This window comes from Pan paniscus, chromosome 3 (genome assembly GCF_029289425.2).
Source record: "Pan paniscus chromosome 3, NHGRI_mPanPan1-v2.0_pri, whole genome shotgun sequence".
Lineage (NCBI taxonomy): Eukaryota > Metazoa > Chordata > Mammalia > Primates > Hominidae > Pan > Pan paniscus.
The window spans coordinates 159,453,867-159,478,169 of NC_073252.2; the positions used below are offsets into that span (position 1 = coordinate 159,453,867).

Sequence of the window (24,303 nt, forward strand, 5' to 3'; positions counted from 1 at the left end):
AGCTCTTTAGTTTAATTAGATCCCATTTGTCAATTTTGGCTTTTGTTGCCATTGCTTTTGGTGTTTTGGACATGAAGTCCTTGCCCATGCCTATGTCCTGAATGGTAATGCCTAGGTTTTCTTCTAGGGTTTTTATGGTTTTAGGTCTAACGTTTAAATCTTTAATCCATCTTGAATTGACTTTTGTATAAGGTGTAAGGAAGGGATCCAGTTTCAGCTTTCTACATATGGCTAGCCAGTTTTCCCAGCACCATTTATTAAATAGGGAATCCTTTCCCCATTGCTTGTTTTTCTCAGGTTTATCAAAGATCAGATAGTTGTAGATATGCGGCGTTATTTCTGAGGGCTCTGTTCTGTTCCATTGATCTATATCTCTGTTTTGGTATCAGTACCATGCTGTTTTGGTTACTGTAGCCTTGTAGTATAGTTTGAAGTCAGGTAGTGTGATGCCTCCAGCTTTGTTCTTTTGGCTTAGGATTGCCTTGGCAATGCGGGCTCTTTTTTGGTTCCATACGAACTTTAAAGTAGTTTTTTCCAATTCTGTGAAGAAAGTCATTGGTAGCTTGATGGGGATGGCATTGAATCCGTAAATTACCTTGGGCAGGATGGCCATTTTCACGATATTGATTCTTCCTACCCATGAGCATGGAATGTTCTTCCATTTGTTTGTATCCTCTTTTATTTCCTTGAGCAGTGGTTTGTAGTTCTCCTTGAAGAGGTCCTTCACATCCCTTGTAAATTGGATTCCTAGGTATTTTATTATCTTTGAAGCAATTGTGAATGGGAGTTCACTCATGATTTGGCTCTCTGTGTGTCTGTTGTTGGTGTATAAGAATGCTTGTGATTTTTGTACATTGATTTTGTATCCTGAGACTTTGCTGAAGTTGCTTATCAGCTTAAGGAGATTTTGGGCTGAGACAATGGGGTTTTCTAGATATACAATCATGTCATCTGCAAACAGGGACAATTTGACTTCCTCTTTTCCTAATTGAATACCCTTTATTTCCTTCTCCTGCCTAATTGCCCTGGCCAGAACTTCCAACACAATAATCAATAGTTTACCAACCAAAAAGAGTCCAGGACCAGATGGATTCACAGCTGAATTCTACCAGAGGTACAAGGAGGAACTGGTACCATTCCTTCTGAAACTATTCCAATCAATAGAAAAAGAGGGAATCCTCCCTAACTCATTTTATGAGGCCAGCATCATTCTGATACCAAAGCCGGGCAGAGACACAACCAAAAAAGAGAATTTTAGACCAATATCCTTGATGAACACTGATGCAAAAAACCTCAATAAAATACTGGCAAAACGAATCCAGCAGCACATCAAAAAGCTTATCCACCATGATCAAGTGGGCTTCATCCCTGGGATGCAAGGCTGGTTCAATATACGCAAATCAATAAATGTAATCCAGCATATAAACAGAGCCAAAGACAAAAACCACATGATTATCTCAATAGATGCAGAAAAAGCCTTTGACAAAATTCAACAACCCTTCATGCTAAAAACTCTCAATAAATTAGGTATTGATGGGACGTACTTCAAAATAATAAGAGCTATCTATGACAAACCCACAGCCAATATCATACTGAATGGGCAAAAACTGGAAGCATTCCCTTTGAAAACTGGCACAAGACAGGGATGCCCTCTCTCACCACTCCTATTCAACATAGTGTTGGAATTCTGGCAGTTGTTAAGCAATTAAACCACTATAATTTTCCTCTTAGTTCTGAAAAAAAAAATTTGGAGCAGATACATCTCTTCCAATCTAGGGACTGTTAAAAATGTGATGCAGAAAGCTAACTGTAATTAAAGGGTAATGAAAAGTCTATTGTGAAATGATTATTATGTACTTGATGGGATTGTCAAGATCACTTTGCATAAGCTACCTATCCTTCCCATGGTGCTTGCTGTTGTGTGCTATGGAACCGAAAAATTGCTTAAAACGTTATAGGTGTATTATTTATTTAATTACATTATCATCTAAATATATGACCCAAGTGTCTAAAGGAAGATAAGCTACAAAAACATAAATTATTATTGCAATTACACAGTTAAAAATCAATTTAAATGGATTCTGAGAAGATGGTGGAGTACAAAGCACCAGGAACCTGTCTCTACACCTAGACAATAATTGCACTGGCAGTCTCTGTCTGATGGAACTGTTTTTAAATTCTAGAGTCTGTAGAAGGCTTGGAAAGCAATTTGAGATGAATTTCAGTCAATTTCAGCTATATTGTCATAGCAGCCACCCATTCCCTGGCAGGCAGCTGAACATTTCTACTACGAGCAGCTTGCACACAACTTACAGGAGCCATGGCTGGGAAAGGGGATCCTGTCATTGAAATATTGGGGATTTGTACTCTGATTGGTGCTTCTGATCCCACAGGTTTAGATGAAGAAGTGGATGGCCACTGTTCCCTCCATGTTGCAAGCTCCCCCTTCCTCAGCTAAAGTGACTTGCAGAGAATTTAAAGGGTCAGTGCCTTTTCCTCCCTGCTTCCTTCATTTTTTTCTTTTTTACCTTTTTGGAACAAGACTTTAAAGATAAGAATTTTCAAAGGAAATTTACATACAGAGAAAACTAGAAAGTGTCTGGATGTGCCTAGGAGAATGCACAAGCTCAGAAAAATTCTTAGAAAATCTTAAATTTACATCTCAGACAGATCTTTGGCACACAGCCTACAACAATAAATAAATCTAAAACAATAAATACATTAAAAAGAAGAAAATTCTGGGGAAGAAAGAGAATCTGATTTTGAGTTACAGTATTAGATTTAACTGTAGTTTTCTTTAAAAATTTAACATGTATATGAAGAAATGGGAAAGCCTGGCCCATTCAAAGGAAAAGAGTAAATCAACAGAAACTGTCCCTGAAGAAGACCTGATATAAGATCTATTCAACAAAGGTTTTAGACGATTGTTTCCTAGTTTCTCAAAGAACTAGGGAAGATGTGAAGAACGTGAAGAAAAGCATGTATAAACAAGCATCCATAAAGCATTAGGAAACTTAAATAGAAACCAGAAAAAAATTCTGGAGCTGAAAATACAGCAACTAAAATGAAAAGTTCACTAGTGGGATTCAAATGCAGATTTTAACAGGAAGAAAAAAGAATCAGTGAACTTGAACCTAAGATAGTAGTAAATCATGAAGCCTCAGGAACAGAAAGAAAAATGATTGAACAAAAGTGAACCAAGTCTAGATGATTTGTAGAATACCATCAAGAGTTCCAACACATGCATTGTGGGATCTCCAGAAGGAGAAGAAGCAGAGAAAATATTTGAAAAAATAATGGCAGAAAACTCTCCCAATTTAATAAAAGACATGAATCTTAACATCCAAGAGTCTCCACAAACTCCAAGTAAGATGAACTCAAAGAGACACATACCTAGACACTTTACAATCAAACCTTTAAGAGCCAAAGAGAGAATTTTGAAAACAGCAAGAGAGCAGCAATGAATCACATACAAGAGATCCTTAGTACAATTGTTTGCAGCTATTTTTATCAGGAACATTGGAGGCCAGAAGGTGGTAAGCTAATATATTCAAAGTGCTAAAAGAAATAAGCTGCCAACCAGTAATCCTATATCTGGCTTAGCTCCTTCAAATAAGGGAGAATTAAGACATCCACACATAAACAAAATCTGTGGGAATTTGATACCTGCTCACCTGCCCTGCTAGAAATACCTAAGGGAGCTCTGCAGGGTGAAGAAAGGTTACTAGACAGTGACTGAAAGCTATATAAAGAAATAAGAATCTCAATAAAGGTAAATGCAAGGACATTGTAGCTCCACTTTTTAATTTCTACATGATAAAAGCTCAATTATCATAACTTTGGTTTGTAACTCCACATTTCGTTTTCCATATAACTTACCGAAACTACTTCATTTGAACTAAATATGAGTTTATATTTTGGGGTACAGAATGTAAAAAGATGTAATTTTATGACATCAACAACCAAAAGGGTAGGTGGAGCTGTTAAAGGAGCAGAATTTTGTATGTGATTGAAGTTGGTAGATATCCAAATTAGAGGGTTTTTTTTTTTTTTTGAGACTCTGTTGCCAGCCTGGAGTGCAGTGGCGCGATCTCGGCTCACTGCAACCTCCACCTCCCGGGTTCAAGCGATTCTCCTGCCTCAGCCTCCCAAGTAGCTGGGAATACAGGCATACGCCCCCACGCCCAGATAATTTTTGTATTTTTAGTAGAGACGTGGTTTCACCGTGTTAGCCAGGATGGTCTCGATCTCCTGACCTCGTTATCTGCCTGCCTTGGCCTCCCAAAATGCTGGGATTACAGGCATGAGCCACCGCACCTGGCCCAAATTAGAGAGTTTTCAGTTGAGGATGTTAAATGGACTTCCTGTGGTATCCACAAGGAAATACTACTGATTATATATATAAGAAAATGAAAAAATAATTTAAACTTTTCACTACAAAATATCAACTACCCACAAAGACATAGTTACGCAAGAAATGACAGACAAAAAAGCTCTAAGGCATATAGAAAACAAATAGCAAAATGAAAGAAATAAAGTTTCTCCTTACCAGTAATTTATTTCAACTTTACAAAGACATAGTTAAAAATAAAAAATTTATACATTTAAGAGATGCAGCTTGATGATTCGATATATGTGTACATTGTGAAATATTGCCACAATCAAGTTAACTAACATATCCATTACCTCACATGGCTACTATTTTTTGTGTGTGTGTGTAGTGAGATCACATAAAGCCTCTTAAATTTTGCGAAGACACTCTTAGCCAATTTTAAGTATACAATACAATATTGTTAACTACAAGCATATTGTTCTGGCAATATACAAAAATGATTTCCAGAACTTATCTTGCCTAAGTAAAATTTTGTACCCCTTTACTATGTAAGTATTACTTTAAATGGAAATGAATTAAATATCCAATCAAAAGACAAATATTGGCAAAAGTACAAAATCATGATAACTGTATGTCTTCTATAAAAGACTCACTTTAGAAAGACACAAATACATTGAAATGAAAATATGAAAGAAGATATGCTAATAGTAACCAAAATACAGCAAGATGGATATATAAATATTAGACAAAACAGACACTAAATTTTAAAAGGTTACGATATATAAGGAAGAAAATTATATTTTAGTAAAAGTTTCAATACAATAAGGAGATACAATTAAATACTTACATTTGATAAGACAGGGATGAATCTTGAGGATATTATGCTAAGTGAAATAAGTACCCAAAGAGAAATACTGTATAATTTTAGTCATATGAACTACTTAGAGTATGCAGAATCAGACAGAAAGCAGCATGGTGGTTCCCAGGAGTGGAGAGGAAGATAGAATGGGGCATTCGTGTTTCATGGGTATAAAGCTTCAGTTTTACAAGATGGAAAGAATTATGGAGATGAATGTAGGAGATGGTTGTATAACATTATGAACGTATTTAATAACACTGTCCTCTATAGTTAAAATGATGAAGTGGTAAATTTTATGCTATGTGTATTCAACCACAATTTAAAAATTGGAAAAAATCAATTTAAACCTCATCTTGTGTATGGGTATAAACATGTTGGTTTATATAAGTATTGTTCTAAATACATGAGTTAATATTTTTTTAAATGGCAATTTACAATGTTTGAAAAGCATTAAGTATTCATTAAGTGCTATTATTGTGTTATATGTTTTAAATATAGATGTACAGTTCAATACCCAGATGCAAAAATGAGTTTATTTCTCATATTCAAGCCCATTCTTGTTCCACTACCTTAGCTTATTCTTAGACATAAGAAGAGACTTTGAACTTCACTGAATGTACCTTTCTCTCTCAAGTCTGTGGTTCCCTTTACCGGGAACACTCTTTCACCTGGCTGTCACCTAAACTGAAAAACCAGTGTGTTCTTAGAAGTGTCCTATGGCCTTCAGCATTTATATTTGACTTCCCTTTCTGATTATTCCATAGTGTATATGTTTCTGAAATTATTTTATATTGCAGTATTAAATGTAACGGAGTTTTTTTTTTTTTCCCCTTTTCCGTCAGTAAGATTTTCAAGACTGGAATATTATCTCTTACAGTTGTATCTTTAGTATTTAGCTGAATGCCTAGAAAAACATAGCAGTTAAATCAATATTTGTTAAATGCATGAAGATTAAACAACGATCATGTATGTACTTCCCCTCATCTTTTTCTTGCCTACTCTATTGCATATGATGGGAGATTAAATTGAAAGTGTAGTAAAAAATCAATATGCTTAATGAAAACTGTTATTAAAGAAATTGAATCTAGAAATTGTTGAACTGTGCTAGGTTTAAATGATTGATTGCCAATAAACATCAGTTGATTGATAATTCTGCATGTGGCTACTGTAAGAAAATAAAATCTTCAGCAAAATTTTAAATAAGATAGTCCACAAAAATTGAACAATGCATAATTGCAAATATAAGAACCACCATTACGTGACTTGTTATTTGCACATTTAAAAATTATTGAGTACCTACCATGTGTCAGCACAGTGCAAACATCGTAACACAAAGTTGAATGGGTAAAGGTCCTTTGCACAGAGTTTGTAGTCCAGAGAAGAAAAGTGAGAACAGTCACAGTTTTATTCTGATGCAACAAGTACTTTAGTTTTTTGATGAGGAACTTTAAAAAAAAAAAAAGAGTAAGTTCAGGCACAAAAGGCGTTTGTTTACTTTTGAAGGACACACTGGATTTAGGTAGATAAAAATGACAAGAGAAAGTTTTTCAGTAGAGAGGGAGAGAAGAATGTATTCAAAAACAGTAGTAATGGTTGGGCACGGTGGCTCAAGCCTGTAATCCCAGCACTTTGGGAGGCCAAGGAGGGCAGATCAGATGAGGTCAGGAGTTCAAGGCCAGCCTGGCCAATGTGGTGAAACTCTATCTCTACTAAAAATACAAAATTAGCTGGGTGTGGTGGCCCATGCCTGTAATCCTAGCTACTCTGGAGGCTGAGGCAGGAGAATCACTTGAACTCGGGAGGTGGAGGTTGTAGTGAGCCGAGGCCGCACCATTGCACTGCGGCCAGGGCAATAAGAATGAAACTCTGTCTCAAAAAAAAAAAAAAAAAAAGAACAGTAGTAATAAAACAATGGAATCAGAGAACAGCTTGTGTTATGGAGAACATGCAGTAAAGTGTGAACATGGGAGAATAGTAGGAAGAATTAACAGAGAAATAAGTTTTCTAGAATAAGCTAAAGAGTTTATTTTTTTCTCAGAAAGCTAGAAGAAGCCATTAAGGGATTTTAAAGGGAAAGTGAAATGGTCACATGTAAATTTTATGAAGACCTCTCTGGTTATAATATAAAGTGCAGGTTGAAAGCGAAGGAGAAGTCTCCATAGGCAAGGATAGTTTGAAGGTGAGAAATGACAGGCCTTAAACTAAGGCAGCTACAGTGGAAATAAGAGGACATAATGAATTTGAGATAAATGAAAAAGGTAAATTCACAAGATTTTGTGACAGATTAGATTTGAGGATAAAATGAGGGTTAAAACTTAGCCAGACTTGGTTTTCTAGCTATACCTACATTAACTAAGAAACACTGCAAGTACATAGGTTTTAAGATAAAAATATTTCTAGTAATTTTGCATATTCAAATAAAAAAATTTGAGACTCAAAAGGCAAATTGCAAGTAGAACTTAACTTTGGAATTTCTCAGGGTAAACATAGCAGTTGTAGCCATGAGCTCAGAAAGATAATGCCAAAAAAAAAAATTAAAAACACATGCTTTATACATTTAAAAATAAATATGAATAGATATTTAGCCAAAATTATTATTTAAAGAAAGTCATGATAAAATTATGTTTCTATGCTAATATTCCTTATGAATATATAAATAATATTTTAAAAAACGATTTTAGAAACTAAACTTAAAATTACCAGTTACACAAACTCCTTTGTAAATATTTCTGCCACTCACTTACACGTGGACATTGTATTTTTATATGTTGTTATCTTCACCAATAAGTTCCAAAATAATATGAATAAAGACCTTTAAAAATACGTTTTAAATTACTGATTTTAAGACTTGTTTGTGAAGTGAATTACAATATGCAGTACTCTAATAAATCAGCAGTAAAAAGTTATTTAGAAAGAATATTCATTTTAAAACAGTGCACTGTTCGACAATACTTATGATTACATGCCATGTCTCTAATTTAATAATTACTATTGAACCTACACGACCTGCGTTAGTTTTTTGTATTTAGGCAGAAAATTAATGCATGTTCCATGTTTTATATTTGTGAAAGAAATCCAACTTCCTCAGCTATGCCAATGCTCCCTGCTTTATTTGGCTTAGAAGCTTTTGGATCATAAATATTCTCTGATTCCACTTGGATTTTAAGAGCCACAATGTCCTCAGGCCTATATTAAAAATGAATCAGTGATAAAAATTATGCGGTGAATGATGTATTCTATTAAAAATATTAAATTTCTACGTTTTCAGTTGAAGTGGAATAAGAAGTGCATTATTTATAATCTAGAGAAGAAAAAAGTCAATAGCTGTATTTTTAAATATCTGAGTTTGATGGTATCCTCTAATACACACTATATTAAAAAATAACACTCTAGCTTTCTAAAATGTTAAAAAAAATTTTGCAGATTAAATTACTTTTATCAATGATACAAAATTTGGGTTCTGTTAGCAATGAATAGCCTAAGGGGCAAAAAACCTTTCTCATATATTTGTATATATAATATATATATATAATATATCATATATAATGTATATCATGTATAATATATATCATGTACAATGTATATCTCATATATATTTTTTCTAGCTGTCTCTCTATATAATATATATCTCATATATTATATATATTTATGCATGTGTATACACTTTAACTTTATACTTTTAAGTAGAAAAGTTGTATTTTCTCACTGCTTTAAATATTAAAAATTCAGCAGTTTAGTTAGAAGCCTCAACTATTAAAATCTCTGTCTCTGAAATCTAGATATGATTTGAGTATATTACTTATAATTTGAAGTATAGTACATATTCTGAAACCTTTTTCATAAGATATAATATTCTCTATTAAGAATGTAATGACATATAAAATCCAGACATATTATGAAAATTGTATTATGTTTTGATATATTTTCTCCCATTGCTAATTTTGCTAGCTAGCTATGCACTGCAGAAAATCTTTTTACAAACAAAAAATTATTATGGCAAGCTGCCACACCTGCAATTGATTTCTGGTTGAATTAAAATTATAATTTCAGTTGTTTATTATTTGTCTGTGTTTTTCTCTTCAACAGAATGCTCTGCTTTAAATATAGATCAACTGTATATGCTATGAGCCACTCCACATAACTTGCAGAAAGAGAATTACCATACAAATGATCATCTTTTAATCAGGTTACTATTGTTTTTATTATTACTATTTTTATTTGTTTTTGCAATTGAGTTGTATGAGTTCTTTATTTTAATAGTAACCTTTTATTAGATATACAGTTTGCAAATATTTCCTCTACTTCCATACATTGCCTCCCCACTTTTTGATTGTTTCCTTTGCTATGCAGAAACTATTTAGTTTGATGTATTCCCATTTACCTATTTTTGCTTTTGTTGCCTGTGCTTTTGGTGTCATATTCAAGAAATCACTGCCAAGACCAATGCCATGAGGCTTTTCTTTTATGTTTTCATTTAGGAATTTTACAGTGACAGGTCTTTATTTAAGTATTTATTTCATTTTGAGTTGACTTTTGTATAAGGTGTAAGACAAAAGTCCAACCTGATTCTTTTGCATGTGAATATCCAGTCCTCTCAACAAGATTTGTGGAAGAGATGATACTTTCTCCACTGTGTATTTTTGGTACCCTTCTAGAACATCAATTGAACATCTATGCACAAACCATGTATATTGTTCCATAGGTCAATATATCTGTCTTTATGCTGGTGCCATGCTGTTTTAATTACTGTAGCTTAGTAGTAAGTTTTGAAATAAGGAAATGAAATACTTTAGTTTTGTTTCTTCTTTTGCAGTGTTACTTTGGCTATTCAGGGTTCTTGTGGTTCCATATAAATTTCAGGATTGTTGCTTTTATTTCGGTTAAAAAAAAAAAGCCAAGATTTTGGTAAGGATTAAACTGGTTCTGTACATTGCTTTGGATAATATGGATTAATTTCTTTTTAGATAATTGATAGTTAATAGATTCACTCAAATCAGCAACTGATATGTTGATTTGGTATCTTTCAACTCGACTGAATTCATTTGTTACCTCTAATGTGTTGGGGGACGGGATGTGGGTGTAGTTTTTAGGGTTTTCTACACATACGATCATGTCTTTTGCAAACACACATATTTTACTTTTTCCTTTTTAATTTTGATGCCTTTTAATTCTTTTACTTGCCGAATTGATCTGGTTAAGACTTCCAGAACTATGTTGAATAGAAGTGTTGAGAGTTGCATTCTTACCCTGCTCTTGCTCATAAAAAAATAGCTTTATTTTTCAATATTGAGTATGATGTTATGGGTGGGATTTTTATATGTGACTTCATTGTGTTAATTCCCTCTATACCTAGTTTGTTGAGAGTTTTTATGGTGAAAGAGCATTGCATTCTGTCAAATGCCTTTTCTGTATGTCAACAACAGCCACACACACACACACACACACACACACACACACAATAATTAAAAAGGAGTAAAAAATTGAATAGACATTTCTCTAAAAAAGACATACAAATGTCCAACAGGTGTATGCAAAAATGTTCAACTTCACTAATCATCAGCAGAACTCAAGTCCCAAGCACAGTGCGATATCACCTCACATGTTAGAAGGGTTATCTATCTGTCTATCTATGTATCTATCTATCTATGTATTTATCTATCGAAAACACTTGTTATCATGTGCATGTGTGTGTGTGTGCACACTGTTGGGAATGTAAAATTGTGCATCCACTATAGAAAACAGTATGGTGGTTCCACAAAAATTAAAAGTGGAACTACAATATGATCCAACAATCCCACTTCCAGCATATCTAAAATAATTGAAATCATTATCTCAAAGAGATATCTGCACACACATATTATTGTAGCATTATTCACCATAGTCAACAAAGGAGATAACATAAATGTCCATCAACAGATAAATGGATATATATATATACACACACACATATATATAATATATAATATATTATTTATAATAAAATAATTCAGTCTTAAAAATAAGAGAATATCTTGCCATAATTGACAATATAGATGAACATGGAGGATATAATGCTGAGGGTAATCATCCAGTTATAGCAAATAAATTCCATTTCTATGAGAAATCTAAAAAAATTAAAGTCATGGAAACAGAGTAGAATGGTGGTTTCCAGGGGCTGTGGGAAGGGGAAACGGGGAGTTGTTCTAAATGGGTGTAAAGTTTCAGTGATGCAAGATAAATAGGTTTTAGAGATCTGCTATAAAACATCATGCTGATAGTTGATGTATTGTGCACTTCAAAATGTGTTAATGATACAGGAGTGATGGGAGGGGAAAAGCATGGTCCCTTTAAATGATGCGGAAAGGGGGAAGGGAAGCGCTGGGTAGAAGAGGGTATGGTCCGTGGCTAGGGCTCCACTCCTACAGACCTAGGTGAGGACAGGCATTTTTGTTTTCCTGCCCAAATGTATTTCCTAAAACCACCTGGCCTGCTACGCCCCCATCCTGTGGCTATAAAAACCCCCTAGATCCCAGCAGGCAGACACACAGGCAGCTGGACGTCGAGAGGAACACACTGACAGGCACCAGCACACTAGCAGCCACCGACTGGCAGAACGACACGGAGTTTGCCTGGGGCAATTGGAGGAGAGCCCGGGCCGCCAAATGACCCGACTCCAGGGGAAAGACATCTCCCTACTGGCTCCCCCATCTGCTGAGAGCTATTTCCACTCAATAAAACCTTGCACTCATTCTCCAAGCCCACGTGTGATCCGATTCTTCGGTACACCAAGGCAAGAACCTCAGGATGCAGAAAGCTCGCTGTCCTTGCAACAAGGTAAAGGGTCTAATTGAGCTGGTTAACACAAGCTGCCTATAGACTGCAAAATAAAAGAGCAAAACTAAAAGAGCACTCTGTAACACATGGCTACTGGGGATTCAGCTGTAAGCACTCACCCCTAGACACTGCCAGGGGATTGGAGCCCCACAGCCTGCCCATCTATATGCTCCCGTAGAGGTTTGAGCGGCGGGGCATGAAGAAGTGAGCCACAGCCCCATCGCACACCCTGTTAAGTGGACAAGGGAACTTTTCCCGTTTCATAAGAGGACAGAAATTATGTTAAGTGTTCTTATCTCAATTTTTAAAAAAGAAAGAAGAAGTGAATCGGGGAGACAAACATCTCTTCAGCACTTCTTTCATGAATTTACTGATTCTCATCATTCTAAAAATGGCACCTAGTACACAATAACTTTCTGTAAGACAGGAATAAATCCAAGTTTTGTCAGGTCTACTGTTTACACAATTTGGGTTTGGTCCTCTTTAAAAAAAATAATGCAAAACTCTGAATACAAAATTGCTAGTGCCCCTCCTGTGACACGTACAATCTATGCACTGAAGGGCCCTAAATTTAGGTTCTATTAGCAATACTAAAAAGCTGTCTGTCTTATGGTATTAGAGACATGATTTCTTGGAAAGTGAGGGTCTAAATTCACACATGCCACATCTTTTTCAGATACTAATTGGCTCCTGAATGTGTACATAACAGTACATTTTATGGACAAAAACTAAGAACATGTTCTTCAGGCAATGGTTCAGATCTTCTGTAACTTATGGAAAATTTCAATAAGCACAGAGAAATCAACAGGTGCAGGCTGCTGAGCACAGGTAAAATATAGCTACTAGTGTCAGACATGCAAATAACAAAAATTCTAATGCAAACTATATTGACCTGTTAACAGCCCAGACAACTACACAACTGAACACCTGAACCAGATGTTCAGATGACTAGAGGCAAAAATTTGGTCTAATTCAAACCCTGAAAACCTATATAATGAGAAAGATAATTCAAGATCTTGTAATTTACATGTGGACCCAGCATTTCAATTTTAAATTAGTATGCCTGCAAATTTCCTTTTCTCAAACTGTTTACGAAACTGATGTTTATACTTCTTTTTAAGACAGTTGAGGTTCTTATGAAACCTGTTATATTTTTCTTCCTCAACAGCAGAATTAAACTCAATCCTTACAAAAAGAAATGTTCAGCATAAAAACACATCAATCTAAGTGTCAATAAACAAATAAAGCATAATTAAGAAGAGGCCTATAAAAGCAAAACAAACAACAAACAAACTGAAGGCTGGTTCCGTTTACCAAAGGTATAAAAATGATACACAGAGTTGGTTAAATTTGAAATACAATAGATAATCATATCTAATCAATTCAGAAAAACAAAAATAAATAGAACATTTTATACTCTCTTAGATGACCTTATATAGAGTAGTAAACATTGTTTGTTGTCACCAAATAGTCATTCTTCTGTTCTTCCTTTGTAACAGAATGCTTAGTATGCCTAACTAAATGATTCTATTTACTAGCCTCCCTGCTATGATTTTTGTAGTTATTGCATGCCAGAGATCTATAACTGGTTGTGGGATATCCAGGAAGACTTTACAAGAGCAACAATAAGTGTCATTTATCTTTCACCTGCTTTATACCGCTACGGAACTGGAATACAGATTGATGGAATATAGTTTGATGGCTGGAGCTCCAGCAGCCTGCTTGAACCCTGAGATTACCTTGTGGATGGAAGCCATGGTCTTGGAATGCTAGAGAAAAAGATAAGCGATTGAGATCCATGTGGCTTATGGAGCAAAAATAATGAAAGCTGTATACAGTATGTTTTATAAAATAGTAAAGTCCTAGAACTTAAACTAATTTTCCCCCAATCTATTCTACTCTGTGCTGGAAGTTAATAGTAACACAGTTTAGATAGATGGAGAGAAGAAAATACTAAGAGGAACAATTAGAAAACAATAGAAATGTACAAACATAATAGATAAAATTCACATGATATCTTCACAGTTCAAACATTTGATCCCAGTGGTATAAGCCACATTATCATTCGTAGGAAAGTCACTTAAAATACACAGTAATCAAACTATTGAGTTTCATGTAAATAAAGTGTCAAATTTACCAAATATAGCATTAGAAAAATTCAATTAATGTTGAATTTCAGATCAACAAAGTGATTTTGTAAAAGTGTATAATACAATAAAATATTTATAGTATATCTGAAATTCAAATTTACCTGGGAGTTCTGTGTTTTGTCTAGCAACCCCACCTGTAGAGTGGTTGAGTTATAATAATATAAATTACATAATGCTTTCTTCAAAGAAATAATATTTTTGGGAGCTTTACATTTGGTGTCGAACATGATCAACAATGCCATATTGAATAGAATAAATGACATACATTTCATTGAAAACATGGTATACCACTGAATTTTATGACAACCTCCTTATTACAAATGAAGAAACTAAAGTTTAAATTTATTTTATAAATCCATTGTAGGCATGTAGCTAAGAAGTGGCAAAACTAAAACTGAAATCTAGTTTAATATGACATAATTTGACTTATGTGTTGAATTTAGACTGGACTATATATAAGTTACTGAATGGTGAGCAACTCTAGATACTACAAATATAATGTAGACAATAATGTCTAAAATGTTTAGACCTACTTTCTCTCAAGTAAAAACAAACAAAGCAAAACAAATTCTGCTATGCAACTCCTTCCTGACAACTTTCTCGGTCACGTTAACACATCCAAAACAGTTCCGCATTTCAACTTCTCTTTTTCTTTCACCCCTGACTGCCAATCCTGACAACCAATTCTATTTCCTCTCCAGGTTTCTCTCAATACTCTATATTTGTCTTTATGCTCGCCTCAGCTTGCTTAATTCAGTTTCCTTTACCAAAGGAACTCACAAACCAGGAACCAAATCAAAATAAGGCATTTAGCTTTTTCAGAAATGTGGGCATACAGAGGATCCAGGACACAGATACAGGCAGATTCATCCAGCTGAGTGAATATAATGGCAGATTTTTTAGAACAGGGATTAGTAAAAGATTGCTAATCAAGAGAAAAGATAGCATGATTCCTAAACCTTCCTTGAATTGAAAAAAAAAAGAAATTCTTCCATTTCTCCATTTACAGTGGTTATTATAACTAGATAAAATTTGGTTCCAGCATTTCCTGTGAATTCCCAATCTTTCTTGGTACTATATGTAACCTAATAGTAAATTACTATTTTTTTTAGGTAGGTTCAGGGTATATGTACTCTTTGAAACAAATATAAGAAGGAAGAGAAGAAAGGGGAAGGGAGGGGAAGAAAGGGAAAGAAAGAGAAGAGAAAATGCAGATGTCGTTTCATAGAAAACTTACAATGTGCCTGATACGGTGTTAACAGATTTAAAGTGTTTTTTCTCATTAATTCTCATCAAAAAATATGAGTTAATGTTACTGTTATCTTCATTTTACAGATAAGGGTGCTGAGACACAGAGGGTTTAAATAATTTTCTTGAGATCACATCATTCCTATGTGACTGAAGATTAATTGGAATCCAGATGGTTTGAATCCATAGCCCATGTTGCAAACCAATGTCATAATGGCTCCTGCAGTTTGGTGGTATGCTTTTATTCATTTGGTGCAAAATATAAAACAGACAAAATGAAAATCTTCAAACATCAATTGAATATCAATTAGTCCCACACATAATAGCACAGTAAAGCAAATCTAGCTGTAACATATAAGGGTTAGAATTATTTGGGATGTATTTTCCAAAGAGCACCAGAAAACTGGATTACCTCACTTGCACACAGTGGTTAAATTCCTGCTCTTGAGGCAATCGGGCTACGTAAAAATCCCAGCGCTTGATACCACTTAGTTCAGTGACCTTGGGTAAACAGTTAAGTATCTCTTTTATCATCAATTTTCAGGCTGGGCATGGTGGATCATGCCTGTAAACCCAGAGCTTTGAGAGGCCAAAGCAGGAGGATCACTTGAGGCTAGGATTTTGAGACCAGCCTGGCCAGCCCAGAAACCCCATCTCTACAAAAAATTTAAAAAATAATTAGGTGCAGTGGCTCACATCTGCAGTCCTAGCTACTTGGGAGGTTGAGGTGGTAGGATCGCTTGAGCCCAGGAGTTCAAGGCTACAGTGAGCTGTGATTCTACCACTACACACCAGCCTGTACAACAAACCAGACCATCTATAGGACAAACAAACAAGCAAACAAAAATTCACCCATGTAAATGGGCATAAGATTCCCTGCTTCATAGAGTTGTTCTTAGGGCCAGTGAGATAATGAGGTAATGTGATCATGAGGTAATATTAACCCATCCTATTAAAGAAATAAAATTATATATGCAATGCATGAAAAGAGTACATTTATCCAGACGGGATTTCTTCTGCACGCAAGAATTAAATAAAAATATTTTTTAATTAAATATAGCAAATATAAAAATGAGGGGATATAAAAATGAAGGGCAGTTATGTTTTTAAAATACATCTATATTATTTTAATTGTTTGCAATTAAAATGTATTTATGTGTTATCTAGGTGACTATACATTTAATCCTACCTAATATACATATTCAAAAGTCAGAAAGGATATTGCAAATTGTCATTGCTTTCCTTTGACATGAAAGGCACTTATTAATTTAATTTTATATAATTTAATGGGAATTAAATTCACTTTTGTAAAAATAGATAATGTACTTCTAGGGTATATACACCGACTCACATATGACCCTTTTGAAAGTCTTTCAACACATCAGAAATCCATATCTAACAATGAAAAGCTCATCTTATGCAAATGGAATTACAGACATTTCTTAATGTAATTAAACCCCCAAATTAATTAGACAACATTCTTAGTGGCAAACAACAGAACCCATTCCAGGTAGTTTTAAGCAGGCAAGAAATTTAATAAAGACTATTACGAAGCTTGTAGAACATTCAAGAGAGCAGAGTGTTACGCCTGGGGTCTAAAATGCCAGCAAAGATGCCCAAGGCACATACTGAAATTGGCCTATTGGAGACCCCATTGCAGCTAAACACTGAAAAACTCCAGAGCTTTTGTCACCGTTGTCTTTGAAAATAGTGTCCTCTGTCACAGGAAGAATGGTGGAGAGAATAAATTTTGTAGAACACCTGCATTTTCCTGTTCTTATTCATGAAATGGAATCTTGTTCATTGGTTTCTGTGTTACAGCCTTATTTACATATCTGCTCCCTAACTACAAGGAGGGCTAAACAAGTAAGATTTTTGATTTCCAACTTAGCCAGCAAAAATAATGGGGTAAGAATTGCCATAACATTGACAGGCTGTTCAAAAGGTGTTGGGTAACCAGAAAACACATCAGATATCCATTAGACAGTGCTGAAAAATGAATACATAAATATATATATGTTGTTTATTTACACAGTAAAGTCCTTATTAGCAAATTTTAAGCATAAATAAGTATCAAATAAAAGAGTTTAATTGATATTTTACATTTGTCACATTACATAGTTATATCGATAAATGCATCAAAATGTATTTTCATAATTTGACTGTTGAAACTATAGTACTTAAACAAAAACACCAGGAATATATTGGAAATTTGAATAAATATTCCTCTTTGAAAGATATCTTTGCACTCTGCTATTTTAATTTTGAGAAGCTGATAGTTCTATGTACACTATAGATTAGGAATGTTTGTTCAGCTTAACTAAATATGAAATGAAACTGAAACTTTATAAATATTGAAAACATTTTTAAAATTCTCAAAATGTATCTGTTCTATAAAGTTTATACAAAATAATTTTATCCAATAAAATGTATTCGTGCAAGAACTTATCTGATATTTATGTATATTTTAGAGACCTGACATATCCAGTGATCATTTTTCGAAAAATTTTGAATTTCTGAAACAGAGTGAAGTATTAGGATGGAAACAAAAGAATTTCTCAGATCCATGTACAAGAATGTGTCCACTTTTGCAAGTTGTCCAGAGAGTATCAATCATAGCATATACTTTCAAATTATTCTTGAAATAATTTAAATGAGTTTACAATGATGGTTTTCAGACCACAGCACCCTCAAATACACTGGGCCTATTAAAAACAGTAGTGGAAAGCTTAAGAGTATGGATGGCAGTAAAAAAAAAAAAAAGATAAAGTATAGAAATGACAACCCATAATGCAAATCCACAATGATGCTGTCAAGGGCTTTGTCTCTCAAAGTATCTTCAATGCACCTGAGATATGTGCTCAATGTTCTTGGCATCTTAGAGAATTAAGCATTATTCTCCAGATATCTTTAAGAAAAGTTTCCACATATATGCAAACTTAGAAAAGCTCCATCAAAATAAAAAAATGATAAAAATTGAAGAAGCTCTGTGTTTTGATATATTCTAGGACATTAAACAAAAACATTAGGAAAATGTAACCAATAGGAGTTTGGGCTTGCATCTCAGGCCTGTGTTTTAGGGGTTCTGTATGAAGCAGCCAAGAATAAGAGGAAAGGTGATGGCTTTCTTGAATGAGGATAAAAAATATGAAAGAGAACATAAAACTTCAAAATCACTAAAGCAAGGGATTGTCCCACCTCATTTCCACAGATACCCCATAAGCACACAATTTTTACTTTTCATCTTGTAGGATAATGTTCACTTTTTGATGCTCACTCTAAACAGATAGCATGGAAGGAACAGGTGATTGCCCTTGAGTTTGTTTCTGTTTTGGTTGCACTTTTGAAGCTGTACTTTATTGAACTGAATTTAAATTCCAAATTTCTAAAAATGAACCTGAGTAGAAAAACATGTTCTTTCATGCTAGGAAAATATTTTTTTGCTTTGATTAATATTTCTTATTTCGAATACATTATGACATGTTGAAAGCAAAAAGTGTCTTTATTGTCTTTTGATTTTTCACAAGCTATAGGCTGTTTCTCAACCATAAGAGCATTAAATAGATATTATTGATAATTATAGATATTCTGACAGTCAGATCTTTGACATGCAAACATTATTTTCAGAGATGATTAACCAAGAGTAGTAGAGTACAAAGGCTTCTGAGAGCTTTTTTTTTTCTTGACCTACTCATTTATTGAGAAACTATCCAGCTCTTACTCAGTAATAGCATAGATGACTTCATGGGAGTTGGTATAGTCCCTATTGGTCCAGTGAACACATGACCCCAGATTGGCCAATCAGAGTATTACATTCTTGTACTTACTGTAATTATTTCAGCGAAAGCCACATGATGCCAGTCATACAAATCTGTGATCTTTCTAGAATGTGTTTCATAAGTATTAGAACATTATTGGTAAGTAACCATGTGAAGTATTAGTTTTTAAAATCCTTTCTTATTGAAAATTAATATATGCACATGTTAGAAATGCAAAAAGTAAAAAAGAATATCTATTAGAAGTAAGTCTATTTCTATCCTGATCCTATCCTTATCCTTAGAACCAACACTGTGAATTATTTCATATAAATAGTTTTAGAAATGTTCTATAAATTAACAACATATATTTTTAGATGCACAGAAGTGTTCTGTAAGATAATAGGATATTTTCATATAAACATATATAAATATTATATTTTCATGTTAGCACATATAAATCCCCCTCACTGATTTCTAATGGCTATAGATTTCTATTACATGCAAACATACACTCATCCATACCATCACATTTCCTATTGATGGCATTTTAATTTTTCCTTTTACAAAATTGTGAAGGTGAACAATTTCATACATATGTACTTGAACATGCATATAGGCATATTAATAGGAATAAATCCTACATGTGGATTTATAGAATAAGAATATTTACATATTAAAACTTAATAGATATTCCCTGTAAAGATTTTGAACCAATTTATTTTCTCACCAATACATTGCCACACAACCATTTTGCTATACCAATACAAATGATTTGGATAATTCCAAAGGACCTATAATGCACCTCTCATTCCGTAGATTAGATATAGCAATGTCCCAATAATTCTCTTTTACTCTGCATCCAATATTCATTAAGCTCCCCTGACATCACAAAGTCTGGAGTATATCACATGAAATATATATATTATAAAGCAACTATATTTATGTACTCACATTGATGTCTTCCAAATCTAAATTATTTAGAATAATATTGTTCCTTTTCCAGATAATGGGAGGTCTCAGGGTTCCTTGAATGGCACAGCTCAGAACAGCACTTTGTCCCACAGTTGCTGCAGTGATGCTTAGTTTCTGATCTTCTGGCAGACTCAACTGGATCACTTCTGTAAAGATGAAGTGTCAGTAATGTTGATGAGCATGTAGTTTTGTAAGGTTAATAGTATAAAATTTCTGAATACTAGTAATTAAGGCTTTTAATTTGAATAAAAGGGAAAAAAGCTTGTGATGAAATGAAAAAAGAGAAAATTGTTTCCAATAAAAGGTCAGAATGACATTTCAATTTAATTGATTGACAAGCATCCTCATGAGGCACAGAACTATTAGGCATGAAATGAATATCAGAAGTAGAGTTATAATAAGCCTGGCAGATTGCACCCAAAAGAGAGATAAATTACTTAACTGCCAAATCGACATGTAGTGTGTCATCAGCATTGAAATAAAAATGATGCTGTTTATTCACTGATAGATTTATACTGTAGGTTAGGTGAGATCACTGCTGGCTGCAGTAGACGGTAAAATGCATCTTTTTGCTGGGAAACCTATTGACTCTGAATGCATAAGATTTGTTTGGGAAGTTGAAGAAGTAAAAATCTGAAGTTCACTGACCAAACAGCAATTAAGTAAAATTCCATCAGCTGTCTTTACCAGATCGCACTGGTATTGAATAGTTATTTCATGATTCTTAAAGATACATATCATATTTTAACTAACCAGTGTGCATATTTCTGCTGATAATCTGCCAAAGTACACATTTCTGTCTATTGCTGGACAACATTATTTGAAATCTGCATCCGGCTTTCCTTTTTGGTTTTCAGATAATCCTTACCAATTAGGAGAATTATCAACTGTATCATTGTCAATTTTCATGAGAGATGACTAGGATAATGTCTGCCAATTCTGCATCCATGTAAAAACTGACCTTTTGTTTCCTGCTGACATTCACAGACATGAAATTTTCTACATTATGATTTGAGTCTTGTATTTTGACTTTGCTCACAGTCTTGACCACGTTAGAAATACCACAAACGAAACACCACAAATTCTAACTTAAATGTCGATGTAGAGGAGTGAAATAATTGTCCTCTGTCTCCTTGTTAAGGTTGTGATATTTGTCACTGGGGTTGAGTGAGGAAAGTGGTGTCCTAACTTGTAATAAATATGATCATGTGCAATGGCTGCATTCTTCTTGAGAAAGCCCCCTCCCTCCCTCTCAGCATTCTACCACTTTGTCTCTATTTCTTAATCCTGTCTTCCCCTTGAGATGCTAAACAAGTGAGTTTTATAGAATGCAAATACCCAATAAAGAGTTATTTGGTTTTTGGCATCATCACAAATTGCAATGCCAAACATGGCGTATGTGTTTGGATTAAGGCCTGGATTAAACATATAATCCACCACCACCTCAACACACACACACGTTAAATGTTGAGTGATCTGTGGTGTTTTCACCACTGGCTGACACCTCATTATCTGATAAAATGAAACAGAAATATACTCACACTCCTATTCTGTTATGTAGCATCTAATCTCTAAACCTAAAGTCACGCTTATTTAAGTTATCATTGTTTTGTGTTGTCCAAAGTGAACAGGAATGCTCTTGAAATTGGAAAATCCTAGTAGAGAAAGGCTCAGCCCAAACTCATTGTTTGGTTTGTTACATCACCCAAAACAGAGACTGTAACCAGTTAGAAATGGATAACAAACATCTTGTCCATTTCTTTGTGTGAAGAGTCTAACCTTGAATCAGATTTATCCATATTCCCATTTATTTCAATGCTTCCTGAGTAATAAGAACATAGGGAAGGCCAGGCACGGTGGCTCACGCCTGTAATTTCAGCATCGGGAGGCAGAGGCAGGAGGATCACTTGAAGTGAGGAGTTCGAGCCTGGCCAACATGGTGAAACCCCATCTCTACTAAAAACAGAAAAAAAAGCCAGGCATTGTGGCTCACGCCTGTAGTCCCTGCTACTCAGGAGGCTGAGGCAGGAGAATCTCTTGAACTCGGGAGGCAGAGGTTGCAGTGAGCCAAGATCATGCGACTGCACTCCAGCCTGTGTGTCGCAGTGAGAATCCGTCTCAAAAAAAAAAAAAATAGGGAATATTTTCAGTCTGTTTTAGATTAATATATATTCTGTCATATACATATGACATGTCTCTGTTATATATCACATATGTGTACACATATAAAACCACACATACACACACAGAAATATAAACACACATATACACTCATACAGAGACATGTATATACATAAATAAGTTAAAAATTATTCAATTAATTCGAAACACTAAAAGTTGAAAACTGCATACACAGTGTTCATGTCTTTTTTGATGTTACAAACTTACAGAAAGTGAGAACATTATAAAAGTAATGGCATCATGTACAGTATCATGTAAGAATTATTAATAATTTCCCATTTACATTCCTGAATTTCAGCTTCTGGTTCCTCATTAAATTACAGAGGAGATAATGGGACATCTGGTTCTAAAAACAGCATGTAAACATTGGCTATTCTGCCATTTAGAAATACAATTGCTACTAAGTTACCCTGGAATCTCTTCACTAACCCTTCCGCATCTGTTATTAGGTCCCAGGCCATTTGAATTAGTTGCGCTTTTTATAGTTATATATTACAATGGTAATTAGATAATATAATCATCTTAGAATAAATGCTGAGATTTGGCATAACATTATGTGGGCAATCTTTCTAAAATGTATTTTTTTAGAAGATGTGTAATTAGAATAAAGAATTACTATTCACTAGGAATATTAACATGCACAGAAAAACTTACTTTTTCATGTTATGGCTACATTTTAAAATGACTTCAAATATATTTCGTGGTAATACTTATTATTAAGTAACTATATATTTGATAATTTCTTAGATTTGTTTTCTGCATATTTCATGCTGTATGTTTCACCTCTTCCCTACTATGTTGTATAGAAAAAATACACCAAGCCAATTATGTTCACTGGTTACATCTCAAAATCAAATGGGCTTTTCCTGAAATAAATTTAGCAGCACAATTTATTTTAGCTACAGAATTGCCATGCCCATCTTTATTTGTCTTGTGATAGTTATTAAGAAGCACAGATTAGCACAGATTTAATATTGCAAGTTAAAAATGTTAAACATTTATTCTTAAATTATATCAAGAATGTTTCAATGTTGAGTGAAATGCTTATAAAATGCCAAAATTATAAGTTTTATAGATACATGATCATTATTTCTAGAAATGCATTACTATGTAAAACAACAGCTATGAATCAAGCTGTAATCCAATTTAAAAACGATTTTTATATCTATTACTGTAAATTGCCTCTGAGTGTGTGTGTACATTTTAGTGACTACAGTTGCTACTTTAAAAACAAGAATTTTGAAACAAAATATTGAAAACAATCTTTTATTAACTATGGTTAATCCATGTTTTCTTGGATATACATTAATAATGACTTGTTTCATTTTATAGCATTCTATATGCAAACAGCTTATGCTAGTTATGTACAGAAACTATCTTTGCAACAAATAGCACCAATCATTTTATACCCCTCTGCATCCTTTCTGCTCTAATGACCTCAACATGTATCATGTGTCCAGAGTCACCTGGTGCCCTAGCAAAAGGTAAAAACATATAGGCTAAGTGTAACATATGGTACCGAGTGTTTTGACACACTTCAGCAATTCTTTCATCTGTAAACTTTGCCTCCTCTTAGAAGCCCTCTCAAGTATTTAAGGCAAAATTTTAATGATTTTTTTCTGATCTCACATTATGAGGACTATTACTACCTTTTTAATTCAGCTTTTGTTTTTGATTACTTAGGGAAGTCAAGAGGCAAGTAAAATACTTTCACACTGTGAATCCTTCTCTATGCTTTCTCATTTTTACAACTTGGCTTAGAGAAAAACTAAGAGCTTGCTTTAAAGGAATGAAATGTTTGAAGTGTCTGCTAGAAGAATCTGAAGCCAAAGACACAAGTATAGTTTAGTACAACTTGCAGCGTGATTAGTGGGTATTTATGAGGCATTGATTTCAATAGCAACTAGGTCCTACCAGTAATAATATAAATTTGGGTAAAAATATGTCACATTTTTAAAGTTTTATTTTAAGTTCAGGGATACATGTATG

The 24,303-nt window shown here is 34.1% G+C and overlaps 1 protein-coding gene across 4 annotated transcripts in view; it reads right to left on the reverse strand.

Annotated features, from left to right (window-relative positions):
- FSTL5 (follistatin like 5) overlaps positions 1 to 24,303 on the reverse strand; it is a 778,780-nt gene that overhangs the window by 253,185 nt on the left and 501,292 nt on the right. For all 4 annotated transcript variants that reach the window (XM_034959355.3, XM_014344780.4, XM_034959354.3 and 1 more), the window contains exon 7: positions 20,113 to 20,279. In XM_034959355.3, the coding sequence (XP_034815246.2) occupies positions 20,113 to 20,279 (167 nt within the window). The remainder of the gene's footprint in view (positions 1 to 20,112; positions 20,280 to 24,303) is intronic.